The following is a 23943-nucleotide window of genomic DNA, read 5'->3' as shown; positions in this document are numbered from 1 at the left end:
ACAATGCAAATGAGGGCGGAGAGGGAGACTGTTGGAATAGTCCATTGCAGGGAGGAGTTTTGTACCACTTACCTAGTGTGTGACTATGGCAAGTCACCAAAATAAGTTTTACTATTGATAAAAGGATGACGTTTACCCCACAAGATCAGGCAGTTAAATGAAGACTTTTCTGACAACTGAATGAGACCTGTAGGGCACTATTTGGTTGTCCAAGTGAGTGGACACTTTATGCATAATTTATGGGATTTTCAAGAATTCTGGGTTAAGTTGCAACTCTACTGTAAGCCTTGGAATGACAGCGGATGTCTTGAAAGGACCTGCCTGGGCTGTTCTGTAGCCGGGCTCCCGATGGCACACGCTAACTTCGGGGGTGGGGCGTGGGCTGTGGGGTAAATCGAGCAGTGACCCAGATCAAATAATAATTTAATCCTTACTAATAAAATTTGTGGTAGAGAGCAATGGAGTTCCAAAAGGACCGTCAGCGAGCTAGCTGGTCATCCAGCAGGTAATTTGTTCTCATTTACAAAGCGACAACCAAAAATAATTTTTGTCATCCCAACATAATGGTTCATGTTAACATCTGGTTCTGACAACAACCAGAAATAATATTTCAAGGGTTCCTAAGCACTTCATTTCAAAGTTCTATATTTACTATTTAGAGTAATTCCTTGAGACAATTATTAGGTATTATCAAATACTTTTAAAGATGAGTTCACATGTGATCAAAATAGGTAAAATAACATTAAAATGAGGAGGACTGCAGAAATACTTCTTTTTAAATGTTTTCACTGTGTAGCCTAGAGCCTAAAATCTAAGGAAGAGAATTAGAAAAAAATACAAAAGTGCAGGGAAGATAAATGAGTAATGAATTGTCTTAACTTTTATTTAATTATTTTCATTTACAGTTCTGGCACTGACACATTTTTTTTAAAAAAAGATTTTAATTTTATGTAAAGATTGAACTTCAATAAAATAACTTAAAAAACATTTACATATACATCACTAAATCTCCATAAAATATACAATACTTTTGATACAGCTATAGGCTAGAATTAAATGAAGGAAATGATACATATTCATAATTTTTAAGAGATACTCCGTATGTCACATGTAGGAATAAATATTTCTATTGGATTTGCCAAGATGTGAATATTAAACACTGTATAACATGCACTCAGAAATTAAAATAATACATTTTGAAAACATTTAAAAAGCATAAAACTGTTCTGATTTAATCTAGATATACATTAGAGCTTCTAAATAGAAATTTGAACATTATAAATAAAAGATATTATAACATAAAGTGAGATATAGTCCAAAAGCTGCTAAGAACCAATTTGGACACATATAATATAAATTTCTACTTTGGCTAGAGTTAAATCTCATCTTTTTTTAACATTTAAATGAGATGGAGTAATTTGAATATTAAAATTTGCTAAAATTTTAAAACATTACAAAATATTGGTTTTTACCTTTACTTGTATGCTCCATTTCTTTTTCTCATTTATATTGATATGACAAAATCAAACACATGAACTTAACTGTCTAAAAATAAAAATTTGAGTATTACTGCTAATGAAGGTAGGTTATTTAACATTCCATAGACCAAATCACTCAAATGCAACAGACTATTTTATACACACAAAGTAAAGATTTATAGGAGTTATATTGTTTTACGCTCACAAGCAAATTAACATAAAATTCTTTCATGTACTTCTGAATATCATTAACACTCATAAAATAGCTCTGTGATGATTATTGGCACACAAAAATTTCCTTCCCCAGGGGCAATATATAAGAGAGTTGGTAGCAGTTAGTTGTTTGGCATTTTTAAATGATTACTATTTCTAGAAAACAGCAACATTGCCCACTCAGAACACAATGTACTGACCATTGTTACACTGCTACAACCTGAATCACTTCATCTATTAGCTTAATGTTACTGTACATGAGGCTAAAAAAATTAATAGAAAGTGACAGAAAACAGGATGTTAAAATTAATCCACACAACAATTTTGAGTCTTTTTATAGGCAGCACTTACACATGAGCTGTAAATTTTATCCACAATTTAATACTTTGCTACAAAGCATATACTATGAATTCTTTGCTCCTGGCCTGGTATGTCATTCTTATATTTGTTGTTAGTGAAAAGGTCTGAATTTGGTCATTGAAAACTTGTTACAACAACGGTCAGTTATTTGATGCTTAGCATAATTTGAGATTTTATAAGTAGAAGGTTAAAGAAATCTGATGATAATAAAATGTATCACTAGTTTTATTGTTTTTAATTACTGTGCCAATGAAATAAAATCAAAACAATCCTTCCAGTCCCCTCACTGTATTACAGTATTTATATTAGTGTCATTACATTGTGAGATTTTCTTAGATAATATATGGATAGGATTTTCTAGAGTATCTTCCCCCAAGATCTATGGATTATTATAATACATTTCAGTTTTACTGAGGAAAAAGAAAAAGGGTAAGTTGTCAACTTACATTTTTCCTGTTCATTCTTCCTCTGGATAACTGATTGTGAAATTAGAGTAATTTCTAAATTCATTGCTTTAATGGATTTTCCATTTTAGAGTAAATAACTTAAAAACATATCTAGATTCATATACTTAAATTTTGTTCAGTGGTAAAATAAGGTTATTAGAAAGCACTTGATAACATTCTCATAGCATTTTCTATCAGCGAACTAACTACTCTATATGACTGGGAACAAGATTTCAAACCTTTTAAATCTAGTTTTAATTTAGATCTCTTTCATAAATATTCAACATCATGTGTTGCGCAGTTATTGACTAAAGTGCAACAATCAAAATTATTAGGAATGTTTATATTGAAGAAGAATATCAATACCAAATCCTTCTCTTACATCACCTTTAGACTTAAGTGTTCAGATGGAGATGGAAAGTTACATTCTCAAGTCTAGTGCAGATCTCGTCAGCCATCCAGCTCATAAACCTCAGTAGCGGTTACAGCTTTCTTCACTGTATTTTCCTAAAACTGAACATATATTTATTGAATTTGCAGCATGTTTAGAACCAAACCAATAATTTCAGTTAAAAGCATGATGCTTACTGTCTTTTAATATGGTAGGTTAAATTATACCACATATGTTATCCTAAAAATATATTTGATATTTCAAATGGAATGTTTTCAAGTTGATAGTGATAGCTAAAGATGCTGACAACTTAAAAGGTGCATAATAAAAAACCTTCAAAATTCAAACATTAAATTTTTAATAACTATAAATATTCACTGAGTCTAAAAATAATACCCTAATTGTATAAGGTTCCTTTTCAAGTAGTTGTTTTTTAAAAAATTATAAATAATTCTTATACTTTGCCTCTCTGTACTTAAAAGACATGGAATATTATCTTTTTATAAATAACATACAGTCCTTTAAAGGAAGGGTTGAAGAGAACTGTGGCTAATTTTCCCTGTTATTATGTGCATTTATGGATATAAAGTTGAAAACACCATTTGCTATGTCAGGGAGAACAGGCCATGTTCTGCTTTACAAAATAATAAGAGTTGAATTTCTCCTTTAATAAAGTTACCGTGCATTCAGTCCAGCTGAGTTAATGCTGTGCATATAATAAGAACTGAAGCAACTATTTAGATAAATCATAAAAATTGAGTATTTTATTGATCTAAATACTTTTCCTCCCTGTTATATTTTGATTTTAACACACAAGAGCTCCTCTGCACTTCACCTGTGTGAAATATTACACAGATAATAAATATCAATAGAATAATTTTCTCTATGAAATCACATCTGCTTTTATGGGGCAAATTAATACTAATATTCCCTTAGAAATCAATTGTCAAAGCACCTAATTCAAAGAAAACACTGTTAAATAAAATCTTTTATTTGAGGTGATTAAAGGGAGGAAACTTTTTAGTCCAGTGAAGTGACTGTTAAAGCACATATCACACCCTTGGTGACTTATGAGAATGAACCTCCTTGGCTATAGTCTCAGCTTTGACAATGTGAGAGGAACAAGCCAGACTTGAAGAGAAAACATCTTAGAGATTGGCAGGGACACACTGAATTTAGAGATAGCCACATTTTCACTCCTAAGTGTACCTTATTAGATGTTTAGAGCCATGTTAAAATGCATCAAACTTAAGCACTCTTAACTGTCCTTAGAAGAGTCATTAATAATTTCACTGGGACTAGCAGGTGATTTTGTACATACTATATAGTTCTTTAAGAGCGAAAATTAGATTTCATTGATAAAGGAACACAAAAAGCAATAAATACTTTGAAAAGACATTATAGAAATGCAGAAAGTCAACATTTCTTAAGCCATGTGTTATGTGAGAACCATTAATCTGTTCCAATAGAAAAATCCCAATTTTTAGACAAGAAGGAAAAAAATTCAAGCTAAGCATGAGTAAAAGGAAACACCCATGGCAAATCTATGTATTTTTGTTCAGTGGGGAGAGTGTGGGGAGTAAATTTTCAGGGAAACTGAGAAAAGATGTGCAAAATGAAAACCGTTTATGGTCTTAGAGTAACAAAAGGCAAGTACTATTAAGTAAAAAATGAGACAATTTTTTAGGAAGATTACCATATCTTGCTGTATATAATGTGCACCTTTTTACCCATATTTTTGAAGGAGGTAACAGGATGAGCATTATACATGGTTAGGACTAATTCCGTATCTATATAAATGCTTTTAACTTTTATTTATGCTTATGCATTAAAAGTATAACTCTAGAAAGTAATAATATCCATAGGCAAAATAATACCCTGGAATACAATAATCAGTTTTGTTTCTAAATATAAATAAAGTTGACTTAAAAAATTAGATTTTTTTCTGGAAAGTTTGGACCAAAAACATGGGTGTACATTATACATGGGAGCGCATTATACATGGCAAAATATGGATATAAGTTAAAAAATCAAAAGTTAAATTAAGTTAAAAATAAGTCCCACTATTTAATTAAACAAATACCAATAATAGTAGGATTTTTTTGGTCACTGATTATCTGCCTTTTTTGTTCCAGAAATTACTTGAATAAAAAAGAGGAAAGTAGCCTGCTATTTATAATAACACATTTATAGTAACACAAATGAAGGCACAAATAGTAGGACTCAAGGGGTTGATTAGCAAAGGCGTGGTGTATATCAGGTGATTTTGGCATGAACAAAAACTGACCCTGAAATGCAGCTCAAGATCTAGTGCTATTTTTTATAGTTGCATACCTAAGTGAGTAACTCAATTGGGGATCCATAAAAAATCTTTTCTTTTACTTTCTAGCAGTAAAATATACTTATCAAAACTTGCTAGCTTATCTCTGCAAATGTACACTTATCACTGATGCAAAAAATATGTATGAAAATATACCCTAAAAGACCTGCTTTTCATAATGTTCAAAAGATTCTGTGCAGAGTCAGTTTCTGAAGAACTCTCAAGATTGGAATTGGAGAGAGAAACCAAAATGTGGAATCCAAAGGAGATAAGACAGCTGTGCCCTCATAGGAGGCACTTTTAGTTTTTGAAAACTTGAATGGGATTTACTTTCTAACAGCTGATCCAGATACGATACTTGTCCTTAGGAAAATTTAGGGCCAGTAGGCCATGTTTTGATCGACAACAATCGTTAGTCCATATCCTAGAATCCTTCTTTATATCATACATACATGATTCAGTTAGATTAGCACTGACTTAATTGCCACTAATAATTATATATGGTCTTAGGATAAACAGATACCACTGAAGTCACTGGGTACAATAACTCATTTTAGACTATCTCAGGAAGGAATTACACAATTTGCTCAATAATTCTTATTTTGAAAGCTTGGTAGATTTTTTCTTTTTACATTTATGCTTATGAAAAAAGAATGTCAACATGATTGTATCTTCCTCCTAATCAAAGATTCTAGAATATGAAGTCATTCAAAACTAGACTGTGGAAAGAACCAGATTAGAAGCAGGGCAGTGAGGTCACCAATTGCTGCTCTTTTCTCCCAGGTTTTTAAAAATAACTACAGATATCAGAAGTTGAAAATTATTCCACATCAGAAGCATCGTTGTCAGAAAGATGGTAGTTACTCCCCTTTACCCGAATATATTCAATGTATCTCCCTTCATCGGAATCTGAAGCGCCACATGTACATAGCCTGTTGTCAAAGAGTGATTCAATTTCCTCTAATTTTTTCCCTTTGGTCTCAGGAAGACAGCCATAGATGAAAAGGAGTCCTACAGCAGCAAATCCAGCATACAAGAAGAAGGCTCCTGTGATAGAAAATAATGTACAGTAAGTCCTCACTTAATGTCATCAATAGGTTGTTGGAACTGAGGTAAAATCATGTGTGGTTGATTCTTGAACAACGTGGGGGTTAGGAGACTCTGCTTCATGTGCATATAACTTTTGCCTCCCCCCAAACTTCACTGATAGCCCAGTGTTGACTAGAAACTTTACCATTAACACAGTTGATGGTAAACATGAACATATTTTATATGTTGTATGTATTATATACTGTTTTCTTACAATAAGGGAGCTAGAAAAAGATAAAATTATGAGACAAAACATTTACAGTACTGTATTTATTGCAAAAAAAATAGCTGTGTATAAGTGGAGCTGTGCAGTTCAAATTGTGTTGTTCAAAGGTTAACTGTATCAAAACCAATTTTACCAAAGTCTAATTGATATAAACAAAAGGCATTTCATCAATGTTATAACAAAACAATGTTGAATGCAATGAAGTTACTCTAGACCTTGCTGTGTGTGTGTGTTACATGCCTAGTTTAGAGAGAGTACTTAATTTTTACCTTTCTTTCTGGTCAATCATGCATAACTGTGGTCTGAAATGGAACCGAAAAGTTACTGCCAGCCTGGTTACTCTAATTGTCCTAACCCCGTGAATATAATGCAATTTAGTTTTCTAGTCATATAATGCCAAACTCAAGAAGAAGGGTAGAGCAGGCTCATATGTAACTTCTGCTTTTAGGTTTTCCCTCACTTCCCTGGCTAGAGATAACTATTTCTCTCCTATGTGCTTTCATAGTGCTTTGCTGAGGCACCGTATCATAATAACCAGGAAGTATCATAATTATGTGCATGTATTTGTTTATCTTACCTGCTAGACTGGAGTACTCTAGGGAGAAATCTCATTGTCATTTATCTTGTACTTTCACAATGACATAAAATGATGACACTGCTGATTTCATGACTTAATGGAGTACAAGGCAACTCCATCCTTCCACTCTCTCATGCCCAAAGTCTGGGGGTCAACCTTGACTTTCTCCTTACTCTCCCCTTCAGTATCCAATCTGTTAGGAGATCCCATCGAATCTACTTTCAAATGTAACTTGAGAGATGGCACTTCTTACTGTTGCACTGACACCAACCTCCCTCATTGCACTACTGCAATAGTCTCCTGACTAGTATCCTTGCTCCTGCTGTTAGACCACTCTAGTCTTTTGAGGTTCACAGAATTTATCAGCATCTGATATAAAGCTTATTTTTTTATTATTTTTTTTCTGGTATAGTTAAAAGTTGTTTTTTTTTAATACTCATTTCAGTTGACTATGTTAGTTTCAAGTATACAACCTAATGATTAGACATTTATACAACTTATGGAGTGATCAACCCATTAAATCTAGTATGCTACTGGCATCATACATAATTATTACAATATTATTGACAAAGTTTTCTATGCTGTGCTTTATATTCCTATGACTTTTTACAACTACCAATTTGTACTTCTTAATCCCTCCACTTTTTTGACCTATCTGCCCACCCCCCATGCCCTCAGCCTCGCAATCTGGCAAGCATCATTTGTTCTCTGAATCTGAGAGTCAGTTTCTGTTTTGTTCATTATTTTGTTTTTTACGTTCCACTAAGAAGTGAAATTATATGATATTTTTACTTCTCTGTCTGACATTTCAATTAGCATAATACCCCTTAGGTCCATTCATGATGTTGTAAATGGCAAGATTTCATTATTTTTTATGGCTAAGTAATACTATACTCCATTTCATGGCTATGGTAAATAATGTTGCAATGAAGTGGAATTGTTGGGTTATAAAGTAGTTGTATGTTAACTTTTTTTTTTTTGAGGAACCTCCACACTGTTTTCCACAGTGGCAGCACTAATTAACAATTCTACCAGCAGTGTATGGGGTTTCTCTTTTATCCACATCCTTGCCAACACATTGCTGTTTGATTCATGATGGCCATTCTGAAAGGTATGAAGTGACAGCTCATTGTCATTTTAATTTGAAATCCCTGATGATTTGTGCCATTGAGCATCTTTTCATGTGTCTTTCTGTCACCTGTATGTCCTCTTTTGAGAAATGACTCAAAAATAGACTGAGAGAGAAGTCCTCTGCCTATTTTTTAATGGTATTTTTTTTGTGTGAGTTTCATATATATTGGGTATTAACCCCATGTAGGATGTTATCACTGTCAAATATCTTTGTCTATTCATTTTTGTTGATGGTTTCCTTCACTGTGCAAAAACTGTTTAGTTTGATGTAGTCCCATTTGTTTATTTTTTATTTTAACTTGCCTGGGGAGACATGTCTAAAAGATACGCTAAGAGCAATGTCAGGGAGTTTACTGATTGTGTTTTTAGAAATTTTATAGTTTTGGTTCATATATGTAAATCTTTAATCTACTTGAGTTAATTCTTGTAAGAATATGATCCAGTTTCATTTTCCTGCATATGTTTGTCCAGTTTTCCCAATGCCATTTATTAAAGAGACTGTTTTTATCCCATTGTATATTGTTGCCTACTTTGTCATAGAGTAATTGACCCTAAGCATGGGTTTTTTCCTAGGTTTTCTGTTGTGTTTCATTGAGCTATGTGTCTGTTGTTATGCCAGTACCATGCTGTTTTGATTACTGTAGCCTTGTAGTATAGTTTGATATCAGGTAGCATGATTACCTCCAGCTTTGTTGTTCTTTTTTTTTTTTTTTTTTTTCCCAAGACTGCTTTCTATATTTGAGACCTCTTGTGGTCCATATAAATTTTAGGATTATTTGTTCTAGCTTTGGGAAAAATGCCATTGGCATTTTGTAGGGATTGCATTGAATGTGAAGATTATTTAGGTAGTATGAACATTTTAATGATGTTAATTCTTCCTATCCATGAGCATGGTATACCCTTCCATTTATTTTTGTCCTCTTCAGTTTCTTACAGTTTTCAGAGTACAAGTCTTTGACCTCCTTAGTTAAATTCATTCTTAGGTATTTTATTCTTTTTGATGCAATGGTAAATGGGATTGTTTTATTTTTTCCTTCTGATGGTTCATTCTTTGTGTATAGAAAAACTGTAAAACATTGAAGAGGACACAAATAGAAGGCTATACTGTGCTCATGGACTTAGAAGGATTAACATTGTTAAAATGACCATATGACCCAAAGCAATCTACAAATTCAGTGCAATTTCTATCAAAATACCAATGATATTTCATCACAGAGCTAGAACACATAATCCTAAAGTTTATATGGAACCACAAAAAGACCATAAATAACCAAAGCAATCTTGAAAAAGAACAAAACCGGAGGTATAACACTCCCTGATTTCAAACTATACTACAAAGCTATAATAAAACAGGATGGTACTGACATAAAAGCAGACACATGAATCAATGAAACAGAATAACCCAGAAATAAATCCTCTCTTAGAGTGAACTACTTTACAATGAAAATGTAAGCATATAGAAATGATAGTCTCTTCAACAAGTGGGTCTTGGGAAAACTGGACAGATAACATGTAAAAAAAAAAAATCTGGACCACTCTCTTAAACCATATACAACAATAAACTCAAAATGAGTTAAAAATTTAAACTTAAGCCTGGAAACCATAAAACACCTAGAAGAAAACATTAGTGTAAACTATTTGATACTATTCTGAGTAATCATTTTTGGATATGTGCCCTTGAGGAAGGGAAACAAAAGCAAAAATAAACAAATGAGACTTCTACAAACTACAGTTTTCTGCATAGCGAAGGAAACCATCAACAAAACAAAAAGACAACCTACTGAATGGGAGAATGTATTTGCAAGTGATATATTCAGTAAGAAGTTGCCATTCAAAAAATATGAGAAACTCATGATTCAATAACAAAGAAAAAAACACTCCGATCAATAAATGAACAGAGGCCATGAGAAGACATTTTTTCAAAGAAGACATACAGGTGGCCAACAGACATTATTGGAAAGTTGCTCAATGTCACTAATCATCAGGGAAATGGACACATCAAAAACCACAATGAAGTGCCACCTCATACCAGTCAGAATGGCTATTATTGAAAAGTAAAAAGATAACATGTGTTGGCAAGGATGTGGAGAAAAGGGAGCCTTCATGCACTGTTCATAGGACTGCAAATTGGTGCAGCCACTATGGAAAACAGTATGGCGATGCCTCAAAAAACTAAAAATTAGATATACTATATGACTCAGCAATTCTACTTCTGAGTATTTATCTGAAGAAATCCAAAATACTAATTCGAAAAGATACACGCACTCCTGTGTTCACTGCAGTCTTACTTAGAATAGCCATATGGAAGAAATCTAGGTGTCCACCAATAGATGTATGGAGAAAGAACATGTGGTACATATATACACACACAGTGGAATATTACAGTGCAGTTAAAAAGAATGAAATCTTGCCATTTGCGACAACATGGGTGGATCCAGAGGGTATTATGCTCAGTGAAATAACCAGAGAAATTCAAATACCATATGGTTTCATTTATATGTGGGATATAAAAAAAACCAAACGGACAAACACAAGAAAAAAGAGACTGATAGACTAAAGGGATGGTTACTACAAAGGAGGGAGTGAGGAGATTGGTGAAGGGAAATGTAGTTAATGATATTATAATGTTGCACGGTGAAGATGATTACTAGAATTAGTGGGATGATTACACTGTAAGGTATAAAAATGCTGAATCACTATACTGTACACCTGACACTAATATAACTAATTTACTGAATATTTACTTAAATAAAAAGAATAGAAATAATGTATGTTGCATGCCTATTAGAATTTTGGATACTAGTTGCTCAAAAAAGTGATAGTACTATTAAATTCTACTAAATGACAAGGGAAGAAGAACTGCTGTTAGAAATAGAACAAGATTAGGATGACTAATAAATTGGAAATGTTTTCATCAAAAGGGTGACACTGACAATCTAGTCCTTGGAGACTGGGAATTTTGAGAGGAAAAAGATGAAAGATGAAATCCTGTGTTCCGATTAGAGATAATCAAAACTGTGGATGTAAGAAGAGAAATGGACTCTTTAATGGAGAGGGACAAAGGAAGGGTGGTAATCACGGTGATGATAATACAGGAATATGTAAGTGCAGGTGATAACATTTTAGATTAAATCAGGCTAATAAACTCCTTTAACAGAGTAAACCTAGTTTGGCTTTATAAGGTGTACTATTGAGGAAATACCTATCATCTTGCCCAATTTAGCAGTGGCATGATTAGAAGCAACTGATCACATTTGTCAGTGCTAAAACAATTTGATGGTTGGGAAGATTCTTGACAGCCACAGAGCTTTTGGCTTCTGACCCGGATTCCAAAAGCCAACTAATAATCGAGGAAGTTCTAGTAAGCTACAAGGTCCTATAGTAGTAACTGAGGAATTTAAAGCAGACAAATACCAAAAGTGCCTCCGTGGCCTTCACTGGTGAGACATGGGGGTAAACAAGAGGTGGGGGGAGGCCCAGGAGGCTGGACCTGCTGCGTGTAATGGGCTAATCAGTTATGTAACTATCATAACTATTCCCTCTCGGAATGAAAACGAAGAAAGAAATGTCTGTCCTTAGCCAGGCAGGATTGTTAAACAATGCAGATATTCCTCAGCTTTATTCTGAAGGAAATAAATTTTATTAGAGTCCTATATTAAGTTCCATATTAAAATAAACATGTAATTGAATTATACAAAATGAGGACTCACAGATCATGTCTGATTGTAATGCTCTCCAGGGCATCTATTTCATCACACATGATATAGATAAAATGGTATGTGGTGACATTTTAACAGTTTTGAGTAGTCAACATTACTGAAGAGTTGAAAGGAAGCCTAAGGAGTCTAGTTTCAGAAGGAATAGAAATGTGAGGTTTCATGAAATTAAAAAGAAATAAAAAGATGTATTTCCTGAGACATACAGCAATATGGTAATGTGTTCATTAAATCAGGAATACAAGTATGTACCATATAAATTATAACATGTAGACTAAAATGGAGATCAAAAACCAGGGGAAAAACTAGCCTGACCTGAAATATTGTCCCATTAGTAGCCAGCAGTAGACCCAACGGACCAGTGTGTTGACCTGACAGAAACTTCACTTCATGCAAAGCAAAAAGCTGCTGCTAACTGCATCGTTTTGAAAGAAGCCTCGCTGTGCCCTATTTAAAATTTACTTCTGTTGCCTCATGTTTTTCTGGCAGCATAAATTCAAGAAAGAGGAGCTTTGCTTCAAAAGTCTTACTGTGACTTTTATTATTTGGTCTATCCCTTTTGATAAAAAATGCTCTCTCAGGATACCAGTCTACACTTTAGTTTTCAAATGTTAAGCATTCTCAACAATCAGCAAAAATGGGTAATTACTTATTGTATTAATGTTTCTCACTATTCTAAATGGTGACTGAGTTTTATAAAGACAAAATTTTAGATAAATGTTATATAAAACTAAATAATTCAGCATGTTTCAAACAGAAGGAATAGGTTTTTATAGTGTTTCTCTTACTCACCATTTATCCACAAAATTCACCTGTGTATTATTCAGCACTTTGATCAACACTTTGAGAGCTTATCAAGGGACTGGGAATATAATGGTAAACAAGGCCTCGTCCTGGCCTGAGCTCAAGGGATTTATGGTCCGGTAGGGAGGGGTAGGAGCGCTTACAATTGAAGCTGTTCTTGCAAAAAGAAATTCATGGATGCGGTGAGCGATGTGGGAGGGAATCGGAGAACAGTCTGAGCAGGAGGCCTTCCATATACACCACAGAGGCTTATCATTTAGAATCTAACCACAACTTATAAACTCATACAATGAAGAAATCCTCTTGCTGAAAAGACAGTCTTTTCACTTTAGTAAAAATGGACTTGAAGTAGCTTCCCAAAGGTTTCCCCTAACTCAGCCACTTCCCCATATTATTTCTTTGAGTTGCGGTCTCCACACATTTGAACATTTCTGACATGTGTACAGCTCTGGCAGTGTAAGAGCTGGTCTCCCTGACACCGAAATGCACACGCCCTGCCCTAACAGCATGGATGGAAGAGTGGGTGGCGCAGCTCACAGCATGGCATTTGGGGAGCTACCTTCAGCTGCACTCTGATTCTGCTCTTTGACAGGATGTCTCCATCCCTGTCTTGGGGCATCTTCAAGCATTGGCCCCGGATGCCCTGCCTCCACCTTTCTACCATTCTCTGTTATGTTTCATCACTAAACTAACTGTGCTGTGAAGATTTCCAACCAGGGAGACAGCTGGCAATGGCTGTGGTGGGAAAGTAGAAGCTATAAAGCCCTGGGGCACAAGGAGCAATGCTGCTTCGGAAGGGTCATTTCCTCTGACCTTTCCCCAGGTACATTCCCAAGGACTTGGGGGAACAAGAAAGCCACACAGGAATGTTTATAACAGCAAAAATATAATAATACAGTCTTTCAATCACAAATGATAGCATATCTAAAAATAAGTAGGAAAAGTAAAAATAAAATATACTTGAAAAAAAAAAATCCTCTTACCATAGTATGTAAGATACTCTGCTGTGTGTAAAAATGTCAGTGAAACCAGAACATTGAAAATCCAATTTATTCCAGATGAACATGCATTTCCTGTACTTCTTGCCCAAAGGGGATATATTTCAGAATTCACAGTCCAAGGCATCGGTCCCATTCCTGAGAAATATGAAATTAAAAATTTCAGTAAAGCTGCATGCAAGGAATTTTAAAAAGAGTAGCTTGTCTTCTCTATGAAGAGACAATTTAATACGATAACAGCGAAGGCTTGATTACCAGGTGCGAAGAAAACAAGGTATAAAATAAGGCCCAGAAGTGCAGTCCAAGAGTATGGAGTAGGGCAGAAATTGTAAGCCCAAAATACTTCCTCTGTTTTGAATTTGGTTTCATTTTCACACCTGAAAAATAAGGCAATATAAATATTAACTTAGTGTTTTAGAATATAGTTGCAGAAATTCAATGTGCTCATCTAGGACACATCTGAAAGTTCCTTAACATCATTAAAGTAAAGGGTCCAAATGTTTTTCTTGAAAAAAAAAATTAGGGTTTAAATATACAGGATTAGATATGCCTACTCATATAAAATTTTTAAAGGTGAATATAATTCAAGAGAAGCATGTAGAAATACTCAGTGCATACAACTCATAACAAAAAAAAAGATCCATAAAAAATGGGCAGAGGATTTGAAATGCATTTTTCAAAAGACATATTGATGGCCAGCAGGCACATAAAAAGGTGCTCAACATCACTAATCATCAGGGAAATACAAGTCAAAGCCACAGTGAGATATCACCTCACACCTATTAGAATGACTGTCATAAAAAAGACAGGTGTGTAGACAGAGCTGACTTCATTTTAAAAAGCTGACTCCATTTAAAAACTAATTACAATACTTGAATCCTCGTGCACTCCCCCCCCCTTCCCCTGGGGTTGACTCTGGAATATGAACAAAGGTTTCAGGTTAATCACCAACTGCCATTAATCTTTCCTCTGGGGCAAGGCACCCTCAACGTGTGACCTGCCGTGACGTCAGAGCCCCAGTATCTGGTCCTTTTGTTCAGCTCCATCACCCTCCCTGTATTCCTATCCAAATATGTAGGTCCATTTCTTGGAGGGAATGGTCTGGGGGTTGAACAGTGCGAGGACTCATTTTCTGTCCTGCTGCTCCCCAAGATGGTGTTTCCTTGACTAAGTTCCCTATTAAAACTTTAAACTCACAAGCTGGACTTGTCTGTGTTGTATTTTGGCCTCTCCATCCATTCCTTTGGCATTTGGGAGTCTCTTTGCGTACGTGGCCTTTGTGTGAAAGAAGGAATAAAGGTACCCACAAGGATGTGAACAAAAGGGGACCCTTTGTGCACTGTTGGTGGGAATGTAAATTGGTTCAGCCACTATGGAAAACAGAACAGAATGACTATTCCTCGAAGAATTAAAAATAGAACTACCATATGATCTAGCAAACCCACTTCTGGGCATTTATCTAAAGAAAACAAATACACTAACTGAAGAAGATCTCTGCGCCCGCATGTTCACTGTAGCACATTTAAAATAGCCAATACATGGAAGCAACCTAAGTGGCTATTGATAGATGAATGGATAAAGAAAGTGTATACACACACTGTAATATTCCATAAAAAGGACATCTTGCCATTTATGACAACACAGGTCCACCTTACAGACATCACACTAAGTGGCATAAGTCTAACAGAAAAAGACAAACACCATATGATGTCACTTAAATATGCAATACTAAAACAAAACAAAAGCCAACAAGAAAAATTGAGTTCATAGATACAGAGAACAGACTGGTAAGTTACCAGGGTGGGAGGTAGGTAAAATAGGCCGAACAGTACAACCTTCCCATTATAAAAGAAGTCACAGGGGTGCAACATGCAGCATGGGGACTAGAGATAAGAATTCCATATCGCATCTTCGAAAGCTGCTGAGAGCGCTTAAAATTTGTCATCACAAGAAAAAAACCCCCTGTAACTATGGTGATGGATATTAACTAGACTTATTGTGATCATTTTGCAATGTAAGCAAATATTGAATCATGTTGCATACCTGAAACTAATATGTCAATTATACTCAAAAAAATAAAAAAATATATTGTTTCATACCTATGCCATGTAAGTCAGACATGATTTCCAGTTAGTCCTTAAGAGCTGCAGTAACACTTAAAGACCACAGAGAGTTAGTGTGTTGTGGTAGAAAGACTAGATTTTGCAGTCAGGACAAGATTCACATTCCAGAACCAGATTTTTTTTTTTTTCTTTATCTGTAAAGGTCACCTGTAAAGGGGTGACAGGGTAGATGAGGGCAAGGAACCAATCTGACATCTGATTCCAACTAGCTCCTTCCCTTTCTGCTGTGTGTCCCTGCTCCGCTCAGCCACTTGCTGCTGACTTTGCCTCCTAGTTCCATGGTGAAGCAAACTCTCCTATGGTCTTAGGTTGATTCTGAAGGTGAACTTCCAATTCTTAAGACACAATCAGCCCCCAAAACATTTGTATTCCTTACTGTCATCTTAAGACTATTCTGCCCCCATCAGCCTGTACTTTTGAACCTTGACATCTAAGCCCTGTTCTTATTGCCGTGTTTCTGACCTGTATCTGAATACCCCGCCTGTCTTGTGACTTAGGTGTCTGGTCTGCCATCATCTCCACCTCCTCTCATTCATTTATTTTTACTTCTGGCCCATACCTTGGCTTCATAGTTCCTTATTTAACCTCTGAAACTGCAGAGAGGGAACATTATAATGTGCTTGATTTGGAACTATTTGACTTCAAGGTCTTAGACTTTTCTGATTACAGGTCCTACTTCCTTATTTCTGGCAACTTTACTCCCAAATCAGTCTTTATAATTTTTTTTTTATCTTCACCCGAGGATATGTTTTCACTGATTTTTTTTTTTTTTAAGAGAGAGAAACATTGATCAGTTGCCTCCCATATGCACCTCAACTGGGGATGGAACTTGCAACTTAGGTTTGCGTCCTGACAGGAAATTGCACCCGTGACTTTTTGGTGTACAGGAAGACACTAACCAACTGACTTTCCCAGCCAGGGCCCAAATCACAGTCTTTAGATTCTAACTCTTCCCTGTGTTCGTTCATCTCATTGCTTAGCTTATTAGACCATGCAAATATTGTCTTTGCTGGCCTCCAGAATCCATGCTTGTCTGCCTTTCTCACCATTTCAGGTCCCAACCCGGTGCAGCACCATTAACTTCTTTCAATAACTGCTCTTGAGAAGCTGGGCAAAATTATGAAACCACGTTGCTGGGTTCTATTACACGTTCATACTATTTCTTCTCAGTTGAGTGCCAAATTATGGGTTTTTTTTCCTTTTTATCCTTTTCTGTCTTCTCTACTAAATTCTCTGCTTATTCAGAGTAGGCATTTAATAAACGCTTTTATTAATTATGTCAACTCTTGACATAATTAAAATATTTCTTACTATTCTCCAGTCCTGAAATCTTTCCTTCTGCTTTCTAGGTACTAAGAACTTGCCTCCTTCTTAAAAAAGAAAAATAAGATAAAAAAAAAAAAATAAAGGGCACTCATTTTTTTTTCTGCTGAACCTCTACTTTACTTTCTTCAGACTCTTCTCCTACCTCCATTGTACCATGTTTCTCGCCCTTTCTCAGAACTGCCCTTCCTATTACTGGTCCTGTATCCCGTTCTCCTTTTGTCTGCTCAATAGGCTATTCTCTTTCTGCCACCTTTAGTTTTTTCCTACTTGAGTCTTCCCTTTTGGTTATTTGCATAGGAGTGATCCTGTGTGTTGTAATCAACCCTCTCATATTACCACTAATAGCTTGTCCAAAATCTCTAGAGAAGTTTATACTAGTGAGCTCTACAGCCTCATCACCCAATCATTTCTTCACAGCCCAGCTTCCCCACCCACAGGATACTCAGGCTGTTTTCTTCAATCTGCTCATCTGAAAGTCATCAACGACCTTCAAATCCTCCCATTCATGTATCTTGCCTTAATTTTGAGGCTCTCTGATTACTCTGCAGTGGTTGATATTGCTGACAACCCTCTTCTTTCTCTTCTGCTTTTACATTTTTATCTCCATCTTATTTCTCTGATGTATATATCTTCATTGCTTTTTAAAAATGCCTCTTCCTCTCCTCAAACTCTAAATACAGGGGTTCTGTAAGGTTTTATTTTAGGGTTTATAGCTTCTCTCAATTATCTCATTTCATTTTAAGGCTCATTTTAAGGCTTTTTAATCTCCACATGGATGCTCCCCGGTAGGTTATTCTAGCCTTGACCAGTTTCTCAAGCTCCGTTGATAGAATTTAGGTATCTGCTGAACAAACACCTAAATGTCCTGGTATAGCCTCAGAAATACTAGCGCTACCATGGAATGCATTCTTTTCTTCAGGAGATAAGAGTTGTGCTGTTGTGAGTTTAAATCATGACTCTAAAATTTATGTGCCAGACACTATAGATCAACTGCATTTGTGGAAACTAGACTTTAGTGGGCACTGGCACAGTCCTGTTTCCTGATCTGGAAAATAGGGAAAAGAATTATCATCACAGGCTGTTGGGAATGTTACATGTATACAATGTATAATGAGTGCTTAGCACATGTAGTGTACACACAGTATGTATTACTTTAATAGTGTCGGTCAAGAAATTTCTATTTTTAGTTAACACCCCCATTCCCTGAGTTGAAACGGATTAAAATCTCAGAGTTATTTTCAGCGGTTTGTTACTCTTTTGTGTTTGAATCCTCTGTATTTTTTAAGTCCAAGGAAAGAAAAATGGCTAAGATTTAAGCTCTGGGACTGACATCTTGTGTTCAAACCTAGGCTGAGTCCCCAGGTTTGAAGCTAGGATGTATGTTATACAGGCACGTAACTTCTCAAAGCCTGTGTCCTCATCTGTGAAAGGATTTTCTGGGCACCTATCTCAAAAGAGGTATTTCGAGGCTTACATGAGATGTGGTAGGTAAGAACTTAACGTGGTACAGACAAGCAGTCCTAGCTCCTAGATATAATCCTGCAATCTGAGTCTTCCTTTCTATTTGCATCACTAACACCCTAATTGAGACTACTGACTGGGGTGTCAACTGCATGTCTCTGTGGCAAGTTCACTAGAGCAGCCCCTCTGTGATCCATGTTTCCTTACGTACACGGTCTTGTACAGTCCTGCCCCCTGGGTGTGGGAGTGACCCGTGACTTGCTTCTAACAGAATGTGGCAAAAGTGACAGGACATAGGTGATTCAGTATGTAGGATTACAGTTTAGCTGAAGCCTCTGACTCCCTGGCTTGCTTTGAAAAAAAAACAGGCTGTCATGTTGTGGGATCCCAGTGTTGGGATGCTCATGGAAGGAACTGAGAAGCCTTCAGCAAGAAATGGAAATCCTTGCTATGAAAGTTACCGAATTCTGCCAACAAAAGCTCATCTTTCCTTATTTGACCCTCAGAAGACACTACAGCCCCAGTCAACACTTGGAGTATAGTCCTGTGAGACCCTCCACCAAGAACCTAGTTAAGCTACGTCTGGACTCCTGACCCCCAGAAACAGAATTACTCAGAATTACTGTGTGTTGTTTTAAGCTGGTAAGTTTACACTAATATCATTATGCTGCAATAAAAAATGAACAGCCTCCTATTTCTAGCTTCTAGCATTCTTTTCTTCAAACTGCTACCTCACCAAGTGGTGCTCTCTAGAGCATTGCTCTTGCCATGTAGCTGCTCAAAAACTTTTGACCACCCCCTGCCCCCCAAATCCCAGCTGCCTACGGAAGGGGGCTTGCAGAATTCGGCTGTGTCCAACTTATCCTGTGTCAATTTGACACAGATCCATTTCTCCAACTAAACTGGACTTACTTTCTCTGCACCTGCTTTCCAGACCCAGCATCTTCTACTCATGTCACATCCTTAACTGAAGGAAAACTCGCTCCTGGTCTCTATCAACATCAGCCCTCAAAGCTGATACCAGTGCCAGCCATTCACCTGCCTGAAATACTCTCTCCCTCCTCTCAATGCCTTTTCATTTCCCTCATTTCTATCACTATGATCTATCTGATAATAACAGTGCCCTGTATTATCCTGTCTGAACACACTCCCTCCCTGCTGTGCTCTCATTCCAGGCAGCAGAACACGACGGTCAAGGACACAGGGTCTATGTCAGGCTGCATGGTTTTGTATCTTGGTTTGGCCACTTACTCAGCTGTAATAATGAGTCCCTAATAGACTTGTTACAGAGATTAAATACAGGGTTAATTGCTTGGCACAAAGACAGCAATTTAATTATTAAAGTTTTGCCAAATAGTCAAATTTGTACGCCCTCTCTTTTTAAAATCTCAACCTCTAATCCGTAACAGTACTCTCTACAGAAATAAATGGTCATTGAGTGAAGAACGAAGCCTTTATATTGGCATTTAGCTGTGAGGAGAAAACAGCATCAGAAATTCTCTGATCAGTAATCCTCCACCTTCATTTCCAAACAATCAGTCTTCTGAGTTATGAAGATACTACAATGAGAAAATAAGAAAGAAGGAGTTGGGGGAGAGAGGGAAGGAGGGAGAAGAGGAAAGAATAGAAAGGGAAGGGAGAGGCAGAGGAGGAAAAGCATAAGTTAGAGGTAGGCTCCCAGGGAGGGAATGCTTACACATAACGACATCACTAAAATTCACTGAACAATTCTGTTTACTATTTTCATTCATTTACCAAAGTTCCTTGCATAATCTCTTGGTGGAATGATGGAATGTGGCCTATTTTCGGGTAGGCTCTTTGCTGGCTCTGAGGTAGCTTTTCACCATCTGGCCACATACGCACATTTATCTGTGTAAAAGCACTGCAGGCCCTGACTTGAGGGAGTGACACACGCAGCAATAGGTAGACAGTTAATGACTAAGACTGTGACATCACACCTGACCTTCAAAATACAAACACTAGAAATCTCAACTGAAAAATGTATACTCTGAATGCTATTGCAAAATACCCTCATGTTTTCCTGGCTTCGTGTCTGTTGGTGGAAGAACATAAAGCTCCAGAGAAAGAACACAAGTACTTTGACATCAGTGTGTGGGTTGGGATTAGAAAACATCACGCTCTCAGATGGGGCCGCCTCACCACGTCCTGGAGCCAAAACAGAAAACCAATAGCGGGAGCTGCGCACAGGGTGCTGCAGTGGGCAGCGCTGCAGATCACAGGCAAGCAGGCGGAATCTGTCTCATCTTGGCAGAGGGAGAGGACGAATCTTCACCAGCAGAATGACTAGACTAACGCCTGGCATGCAGACCGAATAAATGATCAGTTCCCCATTCCAGCCACAGAACCCACAGTGCTTCCTTTAATTTAAACACATCTAGACATTAACAGCTCTCCTGGAAGGTGGCACAATTCTCCCTTGCCTACTCAACCGACATCCCAGACTAGTTCATGGGTGAAGAGCTATTTGTTTCTATCACTTTGTGTTACCTTTTCATCATATATCCAAAGAGTCTTAAGCCCAAGAAATAAAAGAACTAAGTGGTACAATTGCTGCTGCCACAGAGACCATATGCTTTTTATACTGCACCATTTATTCATGATGAGGAAATTACGTAACTGCTTCATGTTCACGTATGGGGAGTGGGAGAAGATACCACGTGTATTCAGAACACAAAACTTCAAACTCTGTCTAACTGCAGTCATCGGGAAGCTCTGCCCCCTTTCCAAAGAAGCTTATGGGTGATCTAGGATTTTGGAGAAAGGGAAGGGAGGGCTTACTATGCTGGTGTGACACATCTACTCTTCTACTGGGTTCACCGGTCAGGCTCTACTTGCCAGTCCATTACTGAGAACTGTCAGGAAAGCACGATTTCATCTCCAGTCCCGATGCAGGGCTGTAATTTCTGTGAACAGGATCATTAAGGTATCACCTCAAAACAAAATGGATGCCGTGACGGTTTAATAATTATCAGAATTTACGATCTGATTACACATAATCTGAGAGTGCTGATGGAGAGGTACCCAGAAAAGGATAGACTGACTCCCCAGGAGAGGACACCCGCACTGTTCTCTGAAGAGATAAAGAAACACAATGCCCATCAGTCAGAGGACTAGGATGGGGAGAAACACCAGCTTGCGGACATCCCATCAAAGCAACCAGGAAAAGCCACCATGACAAACTTGGCTCATTACTACTCACATATTTCAATTTCTCTTCACTGGCATAGTTCATATATAATAGTCTTACATGAAATAAACGTATGTCAAGGGTGGTGACAGAGCAGTTAAACTCCAGCACGCCTGCAGTGGGAGGACACTGGAAAAGACTGGCCCCTGAGCTTGCAATGTGCAGACTGGGCTGAAGAGCTCAGCCTTGGGTATTTATCTGTTGTCCAGCCTTTCCCTCCCATTTTAATGTTTTACAATTTTCATGCAGAGGACTGTCCCAGAAAGGCAAGTTTAAGAAGTCATCTATTTTATGAATTATTATTATTCCCTGTAAAAATAAAACCTTTAGAATTACTGAGATAATTTAATCATAGACATAGATAAATTCTGACTGCATGAGAAATGTGCAGCTTAATGCCATTTTAAGAAATGAGTTAATGAAGTTATATATACATCGCTGCATCTAAACCATTTGTGGGTATATTGGCTAGTTTCAAACAAAAAAAATACCAAGTAAATAAAATGAATACGATTTATAATGGGACCACAGTTACTTCTGTGGAGCAGGATTATGGCTGGCCTTCACGTGACTGTGCTGTGACAAGGACCTCGCGATGGTGATTAGACCATCCCTCCCTCTCAAGTGCCAATTCAGAGAACTGACGTTTTTCCACACTTCAGGTTTCACTCTTTTTCCTGACTTCTTTTTAAAGATTTTACTTATTTTTTAGAGAGAGGGGAAGGGAGAGAGACATCGGTGTGAGAAACATTGATCGGTTGCTTCTCGTACAGGCCCTGACCAGGGGACCGAACCAGCAACCCAGGCATGTGCCTTTATTGGGAATTGAACTGGCATTTTGTTTTACAGGACGACACCCAACCAACTGAGCCACACCAGTCAGGGCTTTCCTGACTTCTTTTACTCCCCTGCATTACCTGGGACCTTTCTCCAGTGAGGACGCAGCACCTCTCTCGTTCCATAAAAATAAAAATACTTTTATCATTTCTCATTAAGCTGACATCTCACACCAATTTCTCTACTATATTGTAAGCACTAGAGTAGACAGGCATATTTGTTGTCAATGTTTTTTTATTTTTAAGAAATTAATCTCTACTTAATTAAAGTTATTGCCTGTGGCAGTATAGGAAAAACATATTTCCTTACCCTAAGCATTGCAAAATCCACCTGTGTCATCCCAGGCTTCAGGAATTTTAAACACACCAGTACCCTGATTTGATTTCTTTCCACCGTAAGAGTGCCTGCACGAATCCCTTCCTCGCTGGCTTTTCTTTGCAGGTGCATGGGAATGAATGTAGCTGATTTATCGCTGCAGGCTATCTTGATGCAAACAATGGTATAATCTGGCTCTTGGATGCTTTTCAGTCCCTTCTACAGCTGCCTTCCATCAAGTATAAGTTCTGTGGCTTCTTTATGAAAGCTGTGCTCCCAACAAAAGTAGCTATAAATCTTCACTTGGTGAAACTAACATTTGTATAAAGTTTTATCATATATAAAACACCTTATTATACATTAACTCATTAAGTTCTCATAATAATCCAAAGGAATAGCATCACCATTCCCACTTTGCATGAGATAGGTCTTTTAGAAATGCACAGCAGAGGTAATATCTGAAACGCAGTCTTCTCTTTCCTTTTACTTCAATATAATCATCCTACTAGTTCCTGTATATATGAAAACCTCTCCTTCTTGAGCTACCTTACATATTATGGAATCGGAATGGAAAATGAGATGAAAACTCTGCCTGAAATCTCCTGTAAGTCAGAGTTCTGCCCTCATGTCAGTGTGGGAGCACATCCCTAAAATCTACCTCCAAGATGAGTATGTATGATACTTCTCACAGAGCAGTAGGAATTAAAATAGGCAGCATCTTAGTACATCTGGGCCTCTGTGTCTTGTGCATTCTTTTTGGACTCAGTATCCATCTTGCCCCAAAGTGCAAAATTAGAACAGAAACAAGTTGAAAGTTAATAAATCTAACAGTCTCAATAATGAGATAACTGATATGAGGGAAGTGATATCAACACCACAAATGTATTACAAAGAGAACGGTGATTTCTAATGCAATAGGGTGGT

At 36.9% G+C, this 23943-nt stretch overlaps 1 protein-coding gene across 1 annotated transcript in view; it reads right to left on the bottom strand.

Moving 5' to 3' along the window:
• Positions 1-3197: 3197 nt before the first annotated feature.
• SLC2A13 (solute carrier family 2 member 13) overlaps positions 3198-23943 on the bottom strand; it is a 273437-nt gene continuing 252691 nt past the window's right edge. The window contains exons 8-10 of the mRNA XM_054591245.1: positions 14005-14126; positions 13735-13887; positions 3198-6255 (exon numbers count right to left, since the gene is read on the bottom strand). Of these exons, the coding sequence (XP_054447220.1) occupies positions 6029-6255; positions 13735-13887; positions 14005-14126 (502 nt within the window). The 3' untranslated portion in view covers positions 3198-6028. The remainder of the gene's footprint in view (positions 6256-13734; positions 13888-14004; positions 14127-23943) is intronic.

This window comes from Pteronotus mesoamericanus, unplaced genomic scaffold (assembly GCF_021234165.1).
Source record: "Pteronotus mesoamericanus isolate MK-2021 breed Mesoamerican mustached bat unplaced genomic scaffold, CSHL_Meso_final scaffold_21, whole genome shotgun sequence".
Lineage (NCBI taxonomy): Eukaryota > Metazoa > Chordata > Mammalia > Chiroptera > Mormoopidae > Pteronotus > Pteronotus mesoamericanus.
Note: the sequence above shows the minus strand (reverse complement) of the source record. Positions and strands in the feature narration are given on the sequence as shown.